Source organism: Chiloscyllium plagiosum, chromosome 20 (assembly GCF_004010195.1).
Source record: "Chiloscyllium plagiosum isolate BGI_BamShark_2017 chromosome 20, ASM401019v2, whole genome shotgun sequence".
Taxonomy (NCBI): domain Eukaryota; kingdom Metazoa; phylum Chordata; class Chondrichthyes; order Orectolobiformes; family Hemiscylliidae; genus Chiloscyllium; species Chiloscyllium plagiosum.
The window spans coordinates 4,271,442-4,292,282 of NC_057729.1; the positions used below are offsets into that span (position 1 = coordinate 4,271,442).

At 42.0% G+C, this 20,841-nt stretch overlaps 2 protein-coding genes across 2 annotated transcripts in view; one reads left to right on the plus strand and one right to left on the minus strand.

The window, feature by feature from the left end:
* The first annotated feature begins 702 nt into the window (after nt 1-702).
* Nucleotides 703-10,418, plus strand: snrpb (small nuclear ribonucleoprotein polypeptides B and B1). The gene is made up of 7 exons (XM_043710133.1): nt 703-843; nt 2,727-2,878; nt 4,568-4,679; nt 5,804-5,956; nt 7,330-7,459; nt 8,362-8,484; nt 10,165-10,418. The coding sequence occupies exons 1-7, from the start codon at nt 841-843 to the stop codon at nt 10,200-10,202; spliced, it is 711 nt and encodes a 236-aa protein (XP_043566068.1). The 5' UTR covers nt 703-840; the 3' UTR covers nt 10,203-10,418.
* A 1,394-nt stretch (nt 10,419-11,812) lies between these two features.
* Nucleotides 11,813-20,841, minus strand: part of ddx27 (DEAD (Asp-Glu-Ala-Asp) box polypeptide 27) — a 33,761-nt gene continuing 24,732 nt past the window's right edge. The window contains exons 16-21 of the mRNA XM_043710135.1: nt 19,736-19,832; nt 19,028-19,122; nt 15,265-15,388; nt 15,024-15,120; nt 14,280-14,354; nt 11,813-12,890 (exon numbers count right to left, since the gene is read on the minus strand). Of these exons, the coding sequence (XP_043566070.1) occupies nt 12,875-12,890; nt 14,280-14,354; nt 15,024-15,120; nt 15,265-15,388; nt 19,028-19,122; nt 19,736-19,832 (504 nt within the window). The 3' untranslated portion in view covers nt 11,813-12,874. The remainder of the gene's footprint in view (nt 12,891-14,279; nt 14,355-15,023; nt 15,121-15,264; nt 15,389-19,027; nt 19,123-19,735; nt 19,833-20,841) is intronic.

Sequence of the window (20,841 nt, forward strand, 5' to 3'; positions counted from 1 at the left end):
GGGACATATTTTCCTCCCCACCCCTTTCCACCTTCCGGAAAGGCTGTTCCCTCTGTGACTACCTGGTCAGGTTCCTGCGCCCCCTCCCATCCTGGCACTTTCCCCTGCCACCATAGCAATTGCAAAACCTGCGCCCACACCTCCTCCCTCACCTCCATCCAAGGCCCTAAAGGAGCCTTCCACATCCATCAAAGTTTTACCTGCACATCCACCAATATCATTTATTATATCCGTTGCTCCCAGTGCGGTCTCCTCTACATTGGGGACACTGGACGTCTCCTAGCAGAGCGCTTTAGGGAACATCTCCGGGACACCCGCACCAATCAACCACACCGCCATGTGGCCCAACATTTCAACTCCCCCTCACACTCTGCCGAGGACATGGAGGTCCTGGGCCTCCTTCACTGCCGCACTCTCACCACCTGGAGGAAGAGCGCCTCATCTTCTGCCTCGGAACACTTCGACCCCAGGGCATCAATGTGGACTTCAACAGTTTCCTCATTTCCCCTTCCTTTTGCCCGAAACGTCGATTTTACTGCTCATCAGATATTGCCTGAACTGCTGCGCTCTTCCAGCACCACTAATCCAGAATCTGCTTTAGATGACCCAGCCATCAGGCCACCTCTCTGGGGTTTCTCTCGTTTTTTTTCTCTGGGTCCTCCCGGCTGGTTCCGCCAGTATCCCAGGATGCTCAGCGCGGAGTAGCCGGCCGGCGGGCGGGAGGAGGGCGCTGCGTATTTCCCAGGCTGCTGCGCGCGCCTCTTCTACCTGCCGTTTCTCGCAGGAATTTTTGTTTTCTTCTACCATCCGTCGGGTTGTGCGCCCATCCCGCCCGCAATCATGGTAAGAAGGCTCGATGCCCTAACTCGGGACCCCGATGAATTATGCCGGTGGTATATTGCGCCGCGAACCGGCTGAGATGGCTCTGACGAGCTATTCCCCACTTCAGACCGCGGCCTGGTAGTCGGGCTTCGGCAGTAACCGTGAGGGAGAGCGGCCTTAAGCCGTCCAGGCCCAGACTTACACTCGTAGAGCCGTAGTCTTCGTACTCGGCACTCTGTGTACGAAATGGCGACCTCAAAACCAGCATAAAGCCCCTAGTGCCACGGTAAATCCGTGTTCAGTGGCCGCCCCATTCAGCCTAGGGTTAGTTTCCCATCGTTTAGACTTGGTTTAGATAACCACTTTCACAATGGTGACTAAGATGAGGGAAAGGAAATGAATGGGGAATAGATAGCGTGAAAAAGGGAAAACCTTCCAATCCAAACTTCTCCCTTCCTCAGTCCAGTTTCTGTCTGGTGGAGGCTCTCCGTTGAGATGCTGATGAGCCGTGTTTTGGGATCAGGTTGATCTGTTCTGTCCAGGATTTTTCCCTCCTTTGCCAGATATAAACTGCTGGTTATGATCTGCGCCTTGCCAGGGAATCATGTCGGGGGGTTTCTTAACTAGCTGAATAGGAAGAGATGTTTTTGTTTTCGTAGAACCATTACTAAACATAGGGCACTGCAGAGTGCTTTACATCTGATCTACTTTTTGACATGTATATCAACTTAAGCAGCCAATTTGTACAGCAAGTTCCCACAACTGTCACTGTGATGATCTGGTTGTCTGTTTATTTCAGTGTTGACTTTGATGCTTGCATTATTGACCTAGGTATGACGTATTACAAAATAGTGTTGAGATTGTCTACTACCACCAGAAAGGGCAGGTGGATTTTAGTTTAATATCTCATCTGAAGGTGAAAATTTAGTTATAGACTAAACATTAAGTTAACAGCACTGGGAAGCAAAAACAGTTTGTTTGTCTGATGAGAGCCCTGAAGTAGAGACTAATACAGTCAAGTAATATAAGATAGTTTTAAAATATACATTTTGAAACAAATCTTTTTTTAACTTGTCTACTGCTTTTACACTGTATTTTCAAGGTGTGCAGTCTTTCCTGTGCATGTTTCACTTTTTTTTTGGAGCAGTTTAGAATCTGGTGTAATTGGAATGGAAGCTGATTTTTTTTATTTTCCTCAATCCAGAGTCAGGATCTGGGTGAGGAAATCTCACTCTGCTATGCATCAGAGAGAGGGTAGATGTAAATTCCAGATTTATGCTGCATAGATCTGCATTGATGTTTGTGCAGTATGTTTGTACCAAATTTATGATTTGACTCAGTTAATTTTAATCCTTGTACTTAGTATATGGGAATCTTTCTTTCTGCTGTGTTGATTAGACCTCAGTCTGATGAAATGTCAATATGCCAACTCACTGTTCCACTTAATCCTTCAATGTGTCCTTCCAATAGTAAGGACAGGGATTCTATTGTCAAAATGAGGAACATAAATGCTTGAAATACTACAACTTATTCAGGTGGCATCTTTACTGAAGTAACATGATCCATTGAACATGAGATCAGATGAATTAGCCTTCTCTATGCAATCTGTAGTGTAAAATTTTAAGCTGAAGCCAGCTAGGAAGGCAACAGGTTTTTTTCTTGACTGTTAGTTTGAGTATTTGATGGTTTCCATTTCCTTGTTTTTGAGCACCCTTATTCACATCTCCGGTTTATGTTGGTCAGCTAGGGAACTGTAGGAAATAAATCAGTATGTTTGAGTCTCCCAACTCTGCTAACATGCTGTTAAATAAATAATAGTTGGTGTGCTTGCAAGTCAAAATGATGAGATTGACTGGATTGAAGTTTAGTTGGAGCATTTGGACTCATTGCTGTGTTTTCCTCAGACGGTGGGTAAAAGCAGTAAGATGCTTCAGCACATTGACTACAGAATGAGATGTATCCTTCAGGATGGGCGCATCTTCATTGGAACCTTCAAGGCGTTTGATAAACACATGAACCTCATCCTATGTGACTGTGATGAATTCAGGAAGATCAAGTAAGATCACTCTGTAAATTGTTACTCATGACAAATCCAATTTATGTGGTCTGGTATCATCGTTAAGTGTGTTCTGTGAGGAACCCTTGTTATATAAAAATGGAAAACTGCATGCTGTAAATCAGAAAAAAAACAGAAATTGCTCAAAGCTCAGCAGGTCTGGCAGCATCTTTGGAGAGAAATCAGAGTTAACATTTCTAGTTGAGTGGTCTTCCTTCAGAATGAATGATGAGTCACCCGACCTGAAATGTTGACTTACTTTTCTCTCCTCAGATGTTGCTAGACCTGCTGAGCTTTTCCAGCAACTTCTGTTTTTGATTGCCATCACCAAGCTACATAAAAACCAGACAGTCTTCATTTACTGAAACCATACCTCATGAGTTTGCAGCTTTCAAGCACTGGGCCAATCTTGAGAGCTTTGTTTACAAGAAAACAGCTGAGTACGTTACCTCAGATACTGCAGAATTCATTCTAATTTTTGCTTTTTTTTTGGAAGAATATATTTTCCACCATAACCTATGTAGTATATAATTTTAGCATCGGCTACTACATTTTTGTTCCCTATTCCTTTTGTTGCATTTACCTATTTGCAGTTACTCTTTGCAGTAAACTGATGCACTGTTATTTCATTTGTACTTTAAAACCAGTGTTGAAATAAAAGGACATTAGTGCCTGCTTTTGTATTACTTATCATCTAAGATTAATGTCAGTCTGTCTTGCAGAGCATTTCTCAAGGCACTTAGAAAATTACAGGTGCCTTTTGAGGGTGTCTGTCAAATAGCATCTTCATTCCAAGCTAGATTGCCTGCATTATGTGTTGTTTGTCTATAACTTCATGAATAATTGACACCCAGAACAGTGCCTTCAGTATTGGTTGTTAGCAAGTGTTTTGAACACTTAATGGAAAAGCTTATTGCCAATTTTAGTGCACCACATGAGCAATGTTTGTTACCTGTGGACCACTCAGAATGGTCTTCAACTGCTGCTTAATTGCACCTGTGTGGAATGTGTGTTGATAACTCTGATGTCTTTTGTGGTTGGTTAGCCTGCTTGCAATTACTTTGCAGAGTTGGAAATGAAGAATGGGCCTTTGTGTATGAGGTACTAATGGGTACCACGCAACATAGGCCAGTGAGTCAGTAGTTTGAGTGCAATAGCAGCAACTTCACTTTGTAAATTCTATGTCTACATGTAATAAAGGACTGTCTCATTTTTGTACAGCAGGGTAGGCAGTATTCAGTATCACCATAAACCATAAGACCATGAGAAGTAGGAAAAGGAGTGGGCCATTGGGCTCCTTGAGCTTGTTCCACCATGGAATGGGGATCATGGCTGATGCAACATTTCTTGTTTCCGCTTTCCTGCCCTTACACATAATCCTTGGTTATTCTACCAGTCAAGAATCTATCTATCTCAGCCTTAAATATAGACAAGTACTGTATCTCCACAGCTCCGTGATGAGGGCTTCCAAAAGCGCTCAGAAGGAATCCCTCCTAATCTGTTAATTGGAGCATCTTTATTCTGAGAATGTCTCCTCTGGTCCTAGGTTCTCCCATGAGGGATCAGTCTGAAGTAATTGAATAGAATTGTATGCTTTTCTTTGATTTAGCTGGTTGTAAAATGTTGAGGGTACAGTATAACGAGTCAGTAGCTGGTTATGAAAATGTGACTTTTTGTTTTTCCACAAAGGCCAAAGAACTCCAAGCAGCCAGAGCGGGAGGAGAAACGTGTTCTTGGATTGGTCTTGCTTCGAGGTGAAACCCTTGTTTCTATGACTGTGGAAGGACCTCCTCCCAAAGATGTGAGTATCCAGAATCCACTGAGTTCCTGGGAAATGGATGGTTCTTATGTGAAGGGAACTTTTTGAAAGTCCCTTAAAAGAAACTGTTCAATTTAGTATCTGTAGGATTTGGTTTCCAATTTCAACCCCCCCCACACCTCCTCATTTCAGTGCAGTATTGAAGTTGAATGAATGAATTAGTCATTGAAGCAGAGATGTATTTTAAAGGAATAATGTGAAGTGGGTGGAAGAATAAAACTTGGGCAAGAATCACCCAGTGGTTGCTGGCACAGCTGAACTTGGCCAACTGTCTAAATGTGATTTTACATAAAGCTGTTTTACTTTTCGAATGTGATGGCAGCTAAACACTTGGATGATTACCTGAAAGAGAGTTCCAGTAACTTACTGATTGCAATCTTGCATTGGTTAGACACAACGATATTTGAGCAAATATTTGAATGTACTGTGGTGTGACTATTGAATGCAAACTAAACAAAGCTGAACCCATTATCTAACAAATAGTGATTCAGTAATCTGTTGGTTTGTAAGAATTGGTTTGTGGATGGTGTTTATAACTTCAAATCTTGAAGGTCTTCCCTGTGGGAGTTATTAATGTGCTAATCTACTACGGGGCTGAAATGATGGATGTCAGTCTTTGGGTGCTGTTTATTAAAGCATTAATCTGGCTATTTGCATCTACGTTAGTGATACAAATCAATTTTACTTGAGTTCAAGGTGACAAAAAAAGGTCTCCACTGCAAGTGAGATTAAAGAATTCTATTAACTCTGTCTTGGTTATCATTAGTTCTGAGTAGTGTTGCTGTTTCAGAAAGGCAGTGGCAGTTTATGGTGAGTACCAGGGAGATTGCAGCAGGTGATTGTGGTGGATGCTGGTGCATAGGGGATAAATTGGGAGACAACAGTTACTGGTCAGACCGTAAAGCACAAATATTTGACAGTTTGTGGTGATATATTCTTTATCCTGCCCTTTTGGCCAGAGTGTCTGTGTGACCTAAGGAGATCTGGTGACAAAAGGAGCTGTAACAGCCTGTCATTCTGATTTGTTGGTATGTTAGTTTTGGATTTTGGTTCTTTAATTGCTGTGCAGAATTCATGAATCACTTGCTATCCCTTTTTTATTACAGACTGGAATTGCTCGTGTGCCTCTTGCTGGTGCAGCTGGAGGTCCTGGTATTGGCCGGGCAGCAGGTCGTGGTGTTCCTGCTGGAGCACCAATGCCCCAGGCCCCAGCTGGGTTATCAGGTCCTGTCCGGGGAGTTGGAGGCCCATCTCAGCAGGTGAAAGTCTTCCTATTTGTTAATTGTATGCAGGAGTGCATTAACCCAAGCTGCTTCACTTTAAATACGTCCAGCATTTTATCTCTAATTTACATAATGCTGTTTAGAGTTACACAGCGTGGAAGCAGGCCCTTCGGCCTAACTTGTCCATGCCGATCAAGTTTCCTAAACTGAACTACTCCCATTTGTCTAGGTTTGGCCCATATCCCTCTAAACCCTTTCTATCCATGTACCTGTCCAAATGTCGTCTTAAGTGTTGACATTGTACCTGTTTTCACAACTTTCTCTGGCAGCTCATTCATAAATGGACCACCCTCTGTGAAATAATTACCCCTCAAGTCCCTGTTAAATCTTTTCCCTCGCACCTTAAACCTGTGCCCTCTAGTTTTGGACTCCTCTAACTTCAGGAAAAAACAAATTCATCTTAAATTCATGAGGGGCATAAACCTCTAAAGGGTCATCAATCGGCCCCCCATGCTCCCAGAAAAAAGGCACAGCCTCTCCTTATAATTCAAACCTTCCAGACTTCGTAACATAATTGTAAATCTTTTTTTCCCTTTCCAGTATCATACAGGCCCTTTGGCCCAACATGCCAACACCAACCCTCTGAAGATTAACCCACCCAGACCCATTTTCCCTACATTTACCCCTGACTAATGCACCAAACCTAAACACCATGCGCAATTTAGCATAGCTAGTTCACCCATCCAGCACATCTTTGGACTGCGAGAGGAAACCCACGCAGACATGGAGAATGTGCAAACTTCACATGGTCGTCTGAAGCTGGAATAGAACCCTGGCCCTGGTGCTGTGTGGCAGCAGTGCTAACCACTGAGCCACCGTGCCGCCCTACCCTGTGTGACTGTTGTATCATTTTACAGTCCTGCACATTAAACGGAATGGTGCTTATGGAAGTGCTGTTGGTTCCCTGTGTCACATTCACAGTTGCTGCAATCTCTCATTTCCAAAGCTTGGTGAGAGCACTTGTTGGGACTGTGCATGTTTTCCTCTGCATTAGTGGTATTGCAGTTCATCTATAGATAGAAGTTCGCAATCTAAAACTAGTTTGAGCATGATGCTCAAATGCGACAGATTTAACACAGGCTCCCCAGGTTCCATTTTTGAGTACTTGCATAAGTTGATTTGAACACAAATCCAAAAACCATGTAGGACAATATGAAATAGCTATTTTATAAGTATGAGGACATGTTCACCTGTCAGATATTTAAAATAGCATTGATATGCACCCGAGTGGGATCTTATTCATAAGTATGAGCATTTGTAAGTTGATTCTTGTAAATTGGGGACTGCCTATATAAAGTACTGTTAAGAGCCATGTTATTACTGTTGCTGTTCATGTTGATTGTAAATAGGTGATGACACCCCAGGCACGTGGAACTGTTGCAGCAGCTGCCGTTACATCCAGTATCGCAGCAGCACCTCAACAATATGCACCAGGCCGTGGTGGACCCCCACCAATGGGGCGTGGAGCACCCCCACCAGGTGAGAATTTGATCAGTCTGCAATGGTGGACAGTGAACTGAGGTGGACTGAGGTCTGCTGGAGAGAGATACATGGAGGCTGCTTGGTTGTGGTTTTTTAAAAAAATGTTTTTCATGACAGCCAGATGCCTCAAGTGCTTTCTAGTTAGAGGTTTTTTATATACAAGTATAATCACTGTACTGTAGAACATGGCAACTAATGGAGGCTCAGCAAGCTCCCGCAAGCATCACTAGTAGTGTTTATTGTAGAATGTACAGTTAGTCTACACAGGGGTTTGTTATCAAATTTCCTGTTCCTTTAGTTCTGACTTTTTTTATTCCCATACTCTTTGATATGGCAGGGGATATAATTGAGCAGCAAGGGAGCTCTGTTTTACAGGACAGACATCCAGTCTTCAGTGTGTACAGTGTCAGAACCACCTGAGTAGCAATTCAGTATGTTGATGTTTGAAGCAATAAATCTACATTTCATTGAAGGACTGTTAAAGTCTGTTACTTAACAATTTATTATGCATGATTAGTTCTGTTCACTTGTTTGAGGTGGACAGTGTGAAAAGTGAAACTTTGATAATGCATTTAAGAAGCTGCATTTTTAGCTAAATGTTCTTGGGCAGTCTTAAAGGGATCAAGATGACTTGCTTCCACTGTAGTTTAATGGGTGTTCTGTTCTGAGTTGGCCATGTTTCCCACACTATGTAATTGGTTTCAGTGCCTGATATAGGGTTGCTGCTAAATTTGCACTATCAGGCAGGGTTATGTTTTGTTACCTCTGCTGATGTCAAACTGTATGTAGTCCCTGTTTGTGTGGTACAGTGATGCAGTTATTTCAGCTAAGAAAAGAGTGGCTCCCAACAATTTGCAAATTGTGCTGGAGTAATGAAAATGATTTTAATGTGTTTGTAGGTATGATGGGTCCTCCTCCTGGTATGAGGCCACCTATGGGGCCACCAATGGGAATGCCTCCTGGAAGAGGAACACCAATGGGAATGCCGCCAGGAATGAGACCGCCACCGCCAGGAATGCGAGGTGCTTTTGAGTTAAATGAGCATTGAACTAATGGTTGGAATCTTGCATTATGACAAAAGCAAATAAACTATAAATGTCTTCACATTTAATCAAGGAGATAAAATTCCACGATGGTAGCAGGTGAAATTGAGCTCATATGTGGACTGATACAGAAAATGATAGTACAAGCTGTGAGTTTATCATTAAATAACCAATAAGATTCAGGAAGGAGCCTGTTACTCTAACTTGGTCAGGCATGTACATGATATTTGTTCTCATCATATGTCCTTAACTGACATGCAACAATCCAGAGTAAGAGTTGTCCTTAGCCGGCACAAGAAAGGAACTAGTCATCGTTGAGTGGAACAAGAGGTCAGTGGGGGAAAAATAAAGATGGTTTGGGTAAAGCTATATTCCGTCAAATGAGAAAGGTAGGACAAACAAATCTATAACTCCCTAGATGACAAAGGTGATAGAAATTAGGAAAAAGGTGAAAGTGTCTTTATGACAGGTGTCAAACTGAGTAAAGTGATTAATACCAAAGGTTCACAGGGGAGGTCAGTAAGCAAATAAGAGAAACAAATTGAGAAAATGCTGGCAGCCAACGTAAAGGGGTACCCTAAAGTATTCAATAGGCATATAGATAGTAAAATTGCTGTAAAAGGAATAAGGTGGATTAAACAAACAAGGGGATTTACCTCTGGAGACAGGGGGCATGACTGAAATGTTCAATGACTCCTTTTGCATCTATCTTATTAAAGTGGGGTGACAAAACCTAAAAATTGTAGTGGAGTTCCCCACGGTTGGTACTGAGACCTTTTCCTGATCCACATTAATAATCTAAACTGGTTGAGTAGTGGATAATTTCAGTTTGCTGATGACACAACTTTTAAGAATGGTAGATTCTGGAGAGAACATTTAAACTCTCAAGATAATGATTAGTTGTGATAGGTGGCAGGTGAGCTTCAGTGCATAAAAGGTGATATAATTTGGTAATCAGACACTCATCTCAGAGCCTGACATTAAATAAAGTTTATGAACAGTCTGGCTCAACCGTAGGCGGTTAACTGGGAAGAGATGGAGTTTTAGCAATAACTGAAGAACATGCTCTATCCTCTGATTCTACAGAAATTGCAGCTAATTCTGTACTGAATGTCAGACAAGCAATATGGTCACTTCATGTTTTTCGTTGTGCCTCCAATAGAGGATTAGATTAGAATTCCTACAGTGTGGGAACAGGCTCTTCGGCCCAACAAGTCCACACTGACCCTCCAAAGAGTGACCCTCCAAAGAGTAACCCACCCAGACCCACTCCCCTGTATTTACCTTGACTAATGCCCTAACCTACACATAGCTGAACACTGAATAATTTAGCATGGTCAATTCACCCAAACTGCACATCTTTGGATTGTGGGAGAAAACCAGACTACCTGGATGAAACCCACACAGACATGGGGAGAATATGCAAACTCAACACAGATGGTTGCCAAGGTTAGAATAGAACCCAGGTCCCTGGTGCTGTGAGGCAGTAGTGATAACCAGTGTGCCACCCCAAAGGGATAAGGACAGGCAATTATTTGTTACATACTTTTTCTCCTATCTGTGTTGTTCATTTAATATAAACCCAGTCTCTGAAGCTGATATTTAGATTGCATTGCAACAAAGTTTATTGGTGTATCTAATGTACAGTTTCCTTTTCAGGTCCTCCTCCACCTGGCATGCGACCACCAAGACCGTGAGAATAAAACCATCAATGTTCAGGCTGATCAACTACATGGGAATGTTTGACTGCTGTATTGGAGTTGTAATCCGAGCAGAGAATTTCCAAATCTTGCCATTCATAATGGCTGGTGGTTGCAATGCAACTGCTGAAACTTCTGGGACTTTCTGTAAACGTGATGTTTCCTTTTTATTGTAATATTTGACATTTTTATTAAAATGTTTTAGTAAAATGAGTTTTGATGTAATGGTCCTTGAAAACAAGTGAGTTTTTTTGTGGAACAAATGACTGAAATGTTCTGAAAATTCAGAAATAGATGAGGTTGACATTTCAAAATTGCAGTGAATAGTTTGACTCATTTGAAGGACCTTCAGCCTTGCCTCCTGACTGGTTCACATCTTTTTTAGAGATTTTGTTCCTACTGCATGTTACTATGCTTCCTTAAGAAAAAAATACAATAGTTACTCTTCACGTTAGCTTGTCTCAAACGTGGAGTCTTTGGGCTAGGGAAAGAGCAGCATGGTGGCTCAGTGGTTAGTACTGCTGCCTCACAGTGCCAGAGACCCAGGTTTGATTCCCAGCATGGACCATTGTCTGTGTGGAGTTTGCACATTCTCCCTGTAGGTTTCCTCCCACATCCAAAGATGTGCAGATAGGTGAATTGGCTATACTAAATTGCCAAGTGTTAGGTGTATTAATCAGGGGTAAATATAGGGTAGGGGAATGGGTCACATTTTGCAGGGTCAGTTGCCACAGGGTAGGGAATCTCTTCTAATCTAAAGAAGAGACACTTTTCCACAAAACTGGTAAATGTTTGCAGTAACCAGGAAACAATTTGATTTGAGATCTCGTAGGTATATCATGTACAGTCTCTGTTTTGAGGAAGGAATCCCTTGCAAGTCTTCTAGACTTTACATTTTTCCTATTCCTATTCTTTCTGCACTTTTATTTCTGTTTTTAAAAAATGTTTTAAATAAGGATGACAATTCAAGACTATTAGCTGACACTAGTTGTCTTTAGTACTTGGCAGTAAGGAAGTTAGAGGATTGTAGTAAAGCTACATTTCACAACTTCCTTTTATGAAGAGTTCGGTAATTCAGGATTTTTTGAGCAGAGTTTTAGAACCATTGTGACATTCATTAGTTAAGTATAAAAGTGCCTGTTTGTAAAGTGAGCAGGTAAACAAACAAATTTCAATGCAGGTCAAAATGAGGATGAACAGATCTTTTAGTTTTTAAGCATATGTGTTATTTATATGAATTAGTTGTGGCAGTCCAAAAAAAAGTTATGTCCCTGTGAACTGATTACTAAATGTGTATCACCACATCAAGACAGTTGCTACCTGACTAGTGAGGCAGTTAGGAATCTCCAATACCCAAACTATTTTCATGGTAAGTCTTCTGATCAAAATTTAAAATTGAACAGAACTATTCAACTTTTTTTCTGTAAGTTGCAATGGTGGGTTTTCAGTTTTTGAGGTGTGCATTTGTGGACTATATACAGCTGTAGTAGTGCAGGTATAAAATGACAAACATTTAATGGCTGTTAACTTGTGGATTCACATATGAAGGGGAGTTTTTTGCTACAGTCAATCTTGGGAACATCATGCAAAATTAACATTGTTACAAGTTTTGGTGCAAAAGTGAATGTTTTATTACAACTCCATATACAGCATACATGAAAACAATCCAAATATTTGAGAATATACAAAGAATCAATCCAAGAATGATGGCCATTCTTCTGCTGTACAGTGTTTCATTCACCTGAATATTGCCGTAATGCAACACATTGGTCAAGGACATTCCTTACCAAGGAACAGTTTCACCAACTGAACCCATCCCATGTAGTTTTGTTGTCATGGGTAATAGGAACTGTACTGCTGCTTGGGTGATCAGAAGTTGCTTTGAAACCAAGCCAAATCCTCTCCTCAACCATTACCTATATGCAACCCCTGGAAAGCATCACTAATTAACAATGGAGAGGATTGCCTCTTTCCTAACCTTGGTCGAAAATTCAGTAAGTCAAACACCTGCTCTCCTGTCTTTTGGATTAAAATTAAGATTATCACAAAAATATATCAGATACTTAATGAAAATTTGGGTAAAGTAGCAGCAGAATTCCTGTGTAGGTGAAAATGGATTATTAAAGAGTAGGTCATCATAGAAGAGAACTTGAGTTAATTTGCTGAGTTTGCTTTAGATAAATCTGCAGGATACAGTGATACTGTTCACCGAGCTGGGAATTTGTGTTGCAGACGTTAAATGCTGGAGAAAAGATCACAGAAGTGCTTCACAGGAGGCTCCCAAGCACTGAGGATGTCACCTAAACAGGGGACGAAATGTCTGCAACACAAATTCCCAGTTCGGCGAACAGAACCACAACAATGAGCACCCGAGCTACAAATCTTTGCACAAGCTTTGGATACAGTGATAATTATGTGAAATGGTGTTTCTCAGTTATGCATTGAGTCCAACCAACACACAGTGCTGAACCCAAAACAAACACTATTGTCATTTTAGTGAAAGGTGCAAAAATCACAATTCCAACAGGGTTTAAAGGCAAGTGCAATGATTGCTTTTGGTTTTTAAATAGCGATTCTTCCAGGTGTGGTACAGGCTCACTAATAAATATGGCCCATTTCTGAAAGATATTCACTTTTGCAATGCATTTTCCAAAACCTTGTTAGTAGCTTCATCTCCTCTTGTACCTGAAACACATCACATATACAATCAACATGTATGCTGCTTTAACATGCTAACAGTTAATACCTGAAGAACTAGATAACAGCAAAAGGGGTAATTAAGCAAAAGAATCACATTAAATGCTGGACTTCACACAAGCCAATCAATCAGTTTTGAAAACACTGAAAATGGTACATGTAGGAGCATACATTTGTTCTTGGTAGATCAGGATAATACCATGTAACAAGACAATATTAACTACTCCACTCAAGGATGACAGGAACCAACCATATAGGTGAAGGGTCATGTGTTGGGCCATATCAAGGGCAGTTAGTTTCCTGACAAATGAGTGAGGCAGTTAGGAATCTCCAATACCCAAACTATTTTCATGGTAAGTCTCCTGATCAAAACTTAAAATTGATGAACAGATCTATTGTATTTTTTTTCTGCAAGTTGCAATGGTGGGTTTTCAATTTTTGAGGTGTGCATTTGTGGTCTGTATACAGCTATAGTAGTGCGGTTAAACAAATGGGCAAGTGGTCAGCTGTAATGGCAGCCATGAACAAATTATGAAGTCATAGACCCTTCAGTCCAACTCATCCATGCTGACTAGATATTCTAAACTAGTCTCATTTGCCAGCACTTGGCCCATAGTCCTCCAGACCCTTTCTAGTCATATACCCATTCAGATGCCTTTTAAATATTGTAAGTGCAGCAGCCTCTACCATTTCCTCTGGCAGCTCATTCCACACACATCCCACCCTCTGCGTGAAACAATTGCCCCTTAGGACATTTTTAAATTTTTCCTCTCACCCTAAACCTATGTCCTCTAGTTCTACATTCCCCCATAGCAGAAAAGAGACCTTGTCTAATTACCCTATCCCATGCCTCTAATGTTTTTATAAACCTCCATAAGGTTACCCCTCAGCCACAGACACTCCAGTGAAAATAGTCCCAGCCTCTTTGGCCTCCCTATAGCTCCAATCCTATTAACGTTCTTGTAAATCTTTTCTGAACCCTTTTTGTGGATGTTGAACCACATCTGAAAGACCAACCTTGGGTGATGTACCAGAGGTCTGTTTGTGCCTGTGAAACTGCATCAAAGCCAACTCGACTTAGAGCATTCAGGAGAGGGCAGAAACATCGAGAATAATACTTGTTTTAAAAAAAAATCCAAACAACTCTGAGAACTTGGGGGATTTCTCAATTTGATGAGCATAATGAGAGACTGATACGTTTTCATGTTGAAGGACAAGAACAATTAGAGCATATAATTCAACTTAATCATCATTCGTGATTTGGGCTGTGGAACCACTGGTTTTGTGACCATAACTATACATGCAGCAGTAGCCCTCTTCCAATCCTCTGCAGGAGTAGCCAATAAGAAATATTTGTTTTACAGCAGAACCATTTACCTGGACTTGGATTTAAAGGAACCGCCTTTTTTGTGTTGCTTTATCCCCAGCCTCTTTCGATCCTCAAAGGATGGCCTGCAGAGAAACCAATATTATATCAATAATTCTTTTGATATGCTGCAGAAAAATTTTTTTTAAACCATTTACACAAGGGATTCCTTTTAAAGGATATGTAAAGGTCAGCCTGCCTTTGACTGCTCTGTCTGGTCAGATTCAACAGTTTATTTAGTTCTTTCACATGTCCCACTTTGGTAAGGTACAAAGGGTGGTGGCAACAACAGTTACACCATCAGGAGAAAAGATTTGCAAAATTTAAAAACAAAGTTGTGCACATCATTCAATGCAACTCAGGTAGAGATAACTCAGCTATACATTCAAGACAGCTTTTCAGAATATCTATTCACAAGGAAACCTCCCTCTTACCCCAGGAGAATATCCACAACAGCAGTGCTGTCTTCTGCCCTTGCTATATATAAAAGGCACCTCTCATCTATACAGTTAGACACACAGCACATCTTCCTATCCGATGAAGGTTCTCTACTGTCCAACTCGGCTCCATTGTCCTCTGAAGCTCTGGCCACCTGAGTGATTCCACAAAGGTGGGGAACCCTCCCCTTCCCGTCCAACTACATGCAGCTGTTCCACTCCCAAACACAATATTCATACACCTTGCTCAGTGCTGGTCTTCCTCCCTCAAAACGGGCCCCCATTCACCCATCAGATCAGTAATTTAATGCTACTCACCCAGCTCTGTACTGTTTAAGGGCCTTTTGACTTGTGTTTGTTAATTCTTCATCAAACACAGATTTCTTTGATTTGTTTGTTCTGTTCTTTTTACCCTCTGAAGATAACAAAAATTTGCTCAATATATAAACACATTTTAAACTGCATCATTCAGTAGAAACAATTTCCACAGCAAAGTGTTGTTGTATCAGAAATACACTGGACTCTGGTTTCACCCACACCAGTGAGACTGTTCATGTACCTGCTGTGGGCTTTGGTTCATCCTCAGGCATCACCCTCGCTCTCTTTGGCTTACGGCCTCGTTTAGCAACACGTTCTGCGTACATCTGCGATTTCGTGATTTCAAACTGTGTCCTCTCTTCCGCCTGGAGTAAATGAGAAGACATTACCAAACCTACTGTAATAGACCACAACCTCCCACATGGGAATCACCTGAAGCCAGTGTTTTTAAGGTACCGAAGGTGACTGAGTAATCAGATAGGTTGATTGTCTCTATCTCCTAAACAGAGCATCCCTGACTTTGCCAATGCCACGACAGGGATGTATGGAGCTGACCTCAAGCATTTCCACAAACAAAGAGGGAGAGAAATTTTGAAAATCCACCAATGATCAGTCAAATGGCACTGTGCAGAGTTTTCTGGTCTGTAAAATCCCTTATTACTTAATTTGGATAAACATATGGATAATAATAGTACTGTTGCCTCACAGTGCGAGGGATCTGAAATCAATTCCTGCCTCGGGCAATTGTCTGTGTGGAGTTTGCACATTCTCCCCGTCTCTGCGTGGGTTTCCTCCGGGTGCTCTGGTTTCCCTCCACAATCCAAAGATGTGCAAGTTAGGTGAATTGGCCATGTTAAATTTGCCCATAGTATTCAGGGATGTGTCAGTTAGGTGAATTAGGTGTGGGGTAAATGTAGAGCACTGTGGGAATGGGTCTGGGTGGGTTACTCTGCGGAGGATCGGTGTGGACTTGTTGAGCCAAAGAGCTTGTTTCCACACTGTAGGGATTCTACATCTATAATGGAATAGTGTAGGTTAGATGGCATTCAGATTGGTTTCAATGTCTGCGAAACATCAAGGGCTGAAGGGCCTATACTGCACTGTAATGTTTTATGTTCTATACCTATATTTAGCTACCTTTCTCAGTCCCCATCAAGGCTCCTGCAACACAAACCTAGAAACTGTACCCACTAGAAAAACTGGGGCAGTGGCTTTATGGGAACACCATCTCACCCATGTTCCCCTCTAAGCCACACATCATCCTGATATTGGAACCACAGTTGACATTCCTTCACTGTGGCTGCGTCAGAATTCTGGAATACACTTCCTAATGGTACTGCCTGTGCATCTCCCACTCCCAATGGAGAAGGCAGCTCACCATTCTTCCTCCAGGAAATATAGGGATGAGCAATAAATGTTGGCCTACCCTGTTACACCCATGACCTGTGAATTAACAGTTAAGAAAAACAGTTCAAGTACTCTGCTCTTTTGGCCTTCTCCTGAAGACCTCAGATTCTATTTGGTGTGAGTTGAACTTGGCGCAGCTTTGTAAGAATCTGAAGTCCTTCTTTCTTCACCAATCTTCCGTTAATTGTACATGGATCAAATGGCATGAGTGGGATGATTTGATCTAATAGAAGACAGTGAGGTCTGCAGATGCTGGAGATCAGAATTGAGAGTGTGCTGCTGGAAAAGCACAGCAGGTCAGGCAGCATCAGTGGAGCAGGGGAATCGACGTTTCGGGCCGGAGCCTTGAGTCAGGAATGAGGCTGGGAGTCTCGGGGCTGGAGAGATAAATAAGAGGGGGGTGGGGCTGGGAGGGAAGGTAGCTAAGAGGTGGATGGAAGTGGGGTTGTGGACCTGACCAAGTAGTCACGGAGGGAACGGTCTTTGCGGAAAGCAGATAGAATTGGGAAGGGAAATATATCCCTGGTGGTGGAAATGTTGGTGGATGATGCGATTTATGTGGAGGTTTGTGGGGTAGAAGGTGAGGCCCCTTAATAACCCACCCTCCCCTCCTGGCACTTTCCCCTGCCAATGCAGAAATTGCAAAACCTGCACCCACACCTTGCCCCTCACCTCCATCCAAGGCTCCAAAGAGACATCTCTGGAACACCCGCACCAATCAACCCCACCACACTGTGGCTGAACATTTCAACTCCCCCCCACTCTGCAGAGGATATGCAGGTCCTGAGCCCCCTCAGTCACCACTCCCTCACCACCCGATGCCGGGAGGAAGAACGCTTTATCTTCCATCTTGGAACACTTCAACCCCAGGGCATCAATGTGGACTTCACTAGTTTCCTCATTTCACCCCCCACCCCCCGCCCCCCTTACCCCAGTTTCAACCTTCCAGCTCAGCACCACCCTCATGACCTGCCCCACCTGTAAATCTTCCTTCCCACCTATCCGCTCTACCCTCCTCTCTGACCTATTGCCTTTACCCCTTCTTCTATCCACCTATTGCACTACCAGCTACCTTCTCTACCCCTCCTATTTATCTCTCCAGCCCCGAGGCTCCCAGCCTCATTCCTGATGATGGGCTCCAGCCTGAAACATCAATTTTCCTGCTCCGGATGCTGCCTGACCTGCTGTGCTTTTCCAGCAACACTGACTTGATCTAGTAGGCTACTCTTCTTCACCATCTCCAATGAGTTTCGCATTGGGAATAACCCTGAGATTAATACCCAAACTCATTGCACTGACACCCCTGACAAGAATCGATAGACAGTACTCGCCACGTTCATTAAGACCAGGTTCCCACTCATTCGTAACTCTTTACTAACCCACTGTTTTACTATAGCAAGGTTTCATTCATTCAATCATAAAACTGCAGTTCTGTAGTGTCCAAATTTAAAAACAATCCTTTCAAACCCACATTTCCACACCTTATCAGCATACAGAACAACATCAGGTTTTCACGAAACATTACCTGTTAAGTACCTTTTAACTGGGCCATTATCCCTTTAAGAAACTGACAAATCTGTGCTTGCATGAAACTGCATGAATGAATGAATGAATGAAACTCATACTGACAAATAGTAAATAAATCTCACCACAGCTGAAGTAATCAATTTACTCCTCCTTTATTCTCCTATTACAATCTCTAACTTATTTGGAGCATATAGGCCTACTTTTTTATACAAACACTACTAATTAAAAGACAAAAGAACTAATACCTCTAATTATGCAAGCAGCCTGGACAGAAGGAGCAGCCAGCAGTTAGCACATTCTTAACCCATCTTCTATCTCCCAGGACAGAAACCCTTCAAACTGCTGTTTACTATAGATGAAAAATGTAACACTATAGTAATGATATATAAGAAATGTATAAAGGGGCTCTTGTAAGAAATGTATTTCAGGGTTCTATTGCTGCCTCGACCTTGTGCTGTGATTGCTGAATACTGAGGCTATTTTTGCCACACACTGATTTTAGTCGTTATTTGAACACGATCCCACAACATTAATCAGGAACAAAAACTTGGTTTCTTGCGCCTCTAACCTCCCTAACTGAAAGACATGGGAGATTAACTGTATTTTACTACACTGCTGTCCTGGTCGAGATTAGACACCTCAGCAGAGATCTGGGATTAAGCCTGAGATGTGCTAGATTGCCTAGTTTATTTCCACATTTACTCTCAGTCAGCCATGAGGAAGGTGTGAACTTCTGTACTCCTTATCTGACCGTAAGAGGCAGGAGCAGAATTAGGCCATTCAGCCCATCAAGTATACACCATCATTCAATGAGATTGTGGCTGATCTGACAGTCTACAACTCCTCTTTCCTGCCTTATCCTCATAACCCTCAATTTCTTTACTAATAAAAAAAAGCTGTTGAGATCAGTCTCTAATATAGATATTAACCCAAGCTCAACACTCCTTTGCAGTAAAGAATTCCACAGCCTGACTACCCAGAGAGACAATATTCATGAGTTATCATCAGGGATAATGCTCCAAAATAATTCAGGGGTAGATTAAATCCACAAAACACTAAATGGTACTCACAGTCATCTCTCCTCTCTTCTTAATAGTTTCCATGAGCAACTTTCTCTTCTTTTTACCTCTGAAGGCAATGTCAAATTCCTGAAGAGCCTTTGCAACTGTATTTAAAACAAAGGTTGACCATATTTATCATCTGAAATATTTCTGTCAGGTTTTACATGACTAACATCTCTGTTCACATTTAATGGGAACTGGTCGTGTAAGCACTGAAAGATGTAATTACACTTCCCTCCAGAGATGACATTTCTACACCATGCCAGAATGTTTTCAGCCTGATGAGTTCCTTTTTATGCATTCATGGGATGTGGGCATCACTGGTTAGGCCAGAATTGATTACCCATCCCTAATCGGGAAGGGAGCAGTTAAGGGTGAACCACATTGCTGTGTGCCCTGGAAATATACATAGGTCAGACCACGTTTTCTCCCCTAAAGGAGATTACTGAAGCTGATGGCTTTTTCCAACATTTGACAATGGTTTCATGACCATCGTTAGTTTCTCAATTCCAGATGGTTATTACATGGGCTTTAACCAATTTAAATAAATAGGTTAAGACTTGTATTAGAATTGTAGATTGTCAGCCAAATGAGTTTAGCATTAATCTTATGATAATTTTCCCTTTACATCACATCATAGGTAGTCACTATAAAAACTATACATGTCCATGCTGTGTCATCTAATAGGGCTGCTACACTCTACAGAATGAAGCTCACTTTTCTCTTTCTTCCGTTCCTCTCTGGTTTGAAACCAGGTACGCTCTGGTCTTGTCTCTTTGCTGTCCTTCTGTAACTTGTTTTTGGCAGTGTTAATCTGCAACAACAACAAAATGCATTGCTTTGAGGTACAAAACACCCTACAGGAAAACTGATCAAACGATGGCTACCAAGTTAAAGTTTGCACTCGATCAAAGGAAAAATGGGTTATAAAGTTGCTGGGGAAAAAAAACCATAGGCTATCATCGTCTAAAAATAGGTGGCGATCACCTTCACTGAATTGAGATTGGTTCTGGTGGATTGAAAGGCAAATGTAATCTCGCTATTTAGGAAGAGAAAGAGAGAAGAGTGGAAACGAGACGTGCTAGCTCAACATCAGCAGCGAGGAAATGCTAGAATATTTTGTAAAAACTGTGATAACCGGACATTTGAAAAGTTTTGGTAAGATTAGGCAGTCAGCATAGATTTTTTTTCCAACAGGGAAATCATATTTGATAACCCTGTTGGACTACTTGAAGGGTGCTATAGCAGACTAGATAAGGGGAGACCAGAGACTGATGTGTTCGGATTTTGAGAAGAGCCCATACAAGAGATCAGCAAATAAAATTACAGCACTTGGAATTGGAGATAATATACTGGTACGAATTTAGAATTGGTTAATGAACAGAAATCAAAGTACAGACGAACCTCGATTATCTGAATACCAATTATCCGAAAATTGGATTATCCGAAGGAGATCTCGAGGTCCCAATGGAAACATTACATCAAAGACGTGTTTTCACAGTGATCACGTCTTTTGGTTACAGTCTCCAAATGACTGACTGCCTGCCCTCTGTCTCTCGCTGCACTTTCCTTGGAGTTCTACACAGAAGTGTACCCCAAACCCCACTTCCCGAGATAATCTCCCCAACATTGTCCTGTCCTGTAAAGGGCAATGGTGGAAACTATCAAAAAGATGCAGTAAAAGGTTGCGTACGTGGCTGTGCGTGTGCACGCGCGCACTATTTGGAGACTCGCAAAGGCAACTGCGACAGTCTTATTGTTCGTGTCCAGTCCAGCTGCCCCAGAGAGGTTTGGGGGCTGGCAGGGGACGGGGCTGGGGGCAG

What these genes read in the sequence shown, in the direction of transcription:
- snrpb (XM_043710133.1), top strand. An exon ending in GATGAATTCAGGAAGATCAA is followed by an intron (nt 2,879 to 4,567) that starts GTAAGATCACTC and finishes TTTTCCACAAAG; the next exon opens with GCCAAAGAACTCCAAGCAGC. An exon ending in GCCACCGCCAGGAATGCGAG is followed by an intron (nt 8,485 to 10,164) that starts GTGCTTTTGAGT and finishes TTTCCTTTTCAG; the next exon opens with GTCCTCCTCCACCTGGCATG.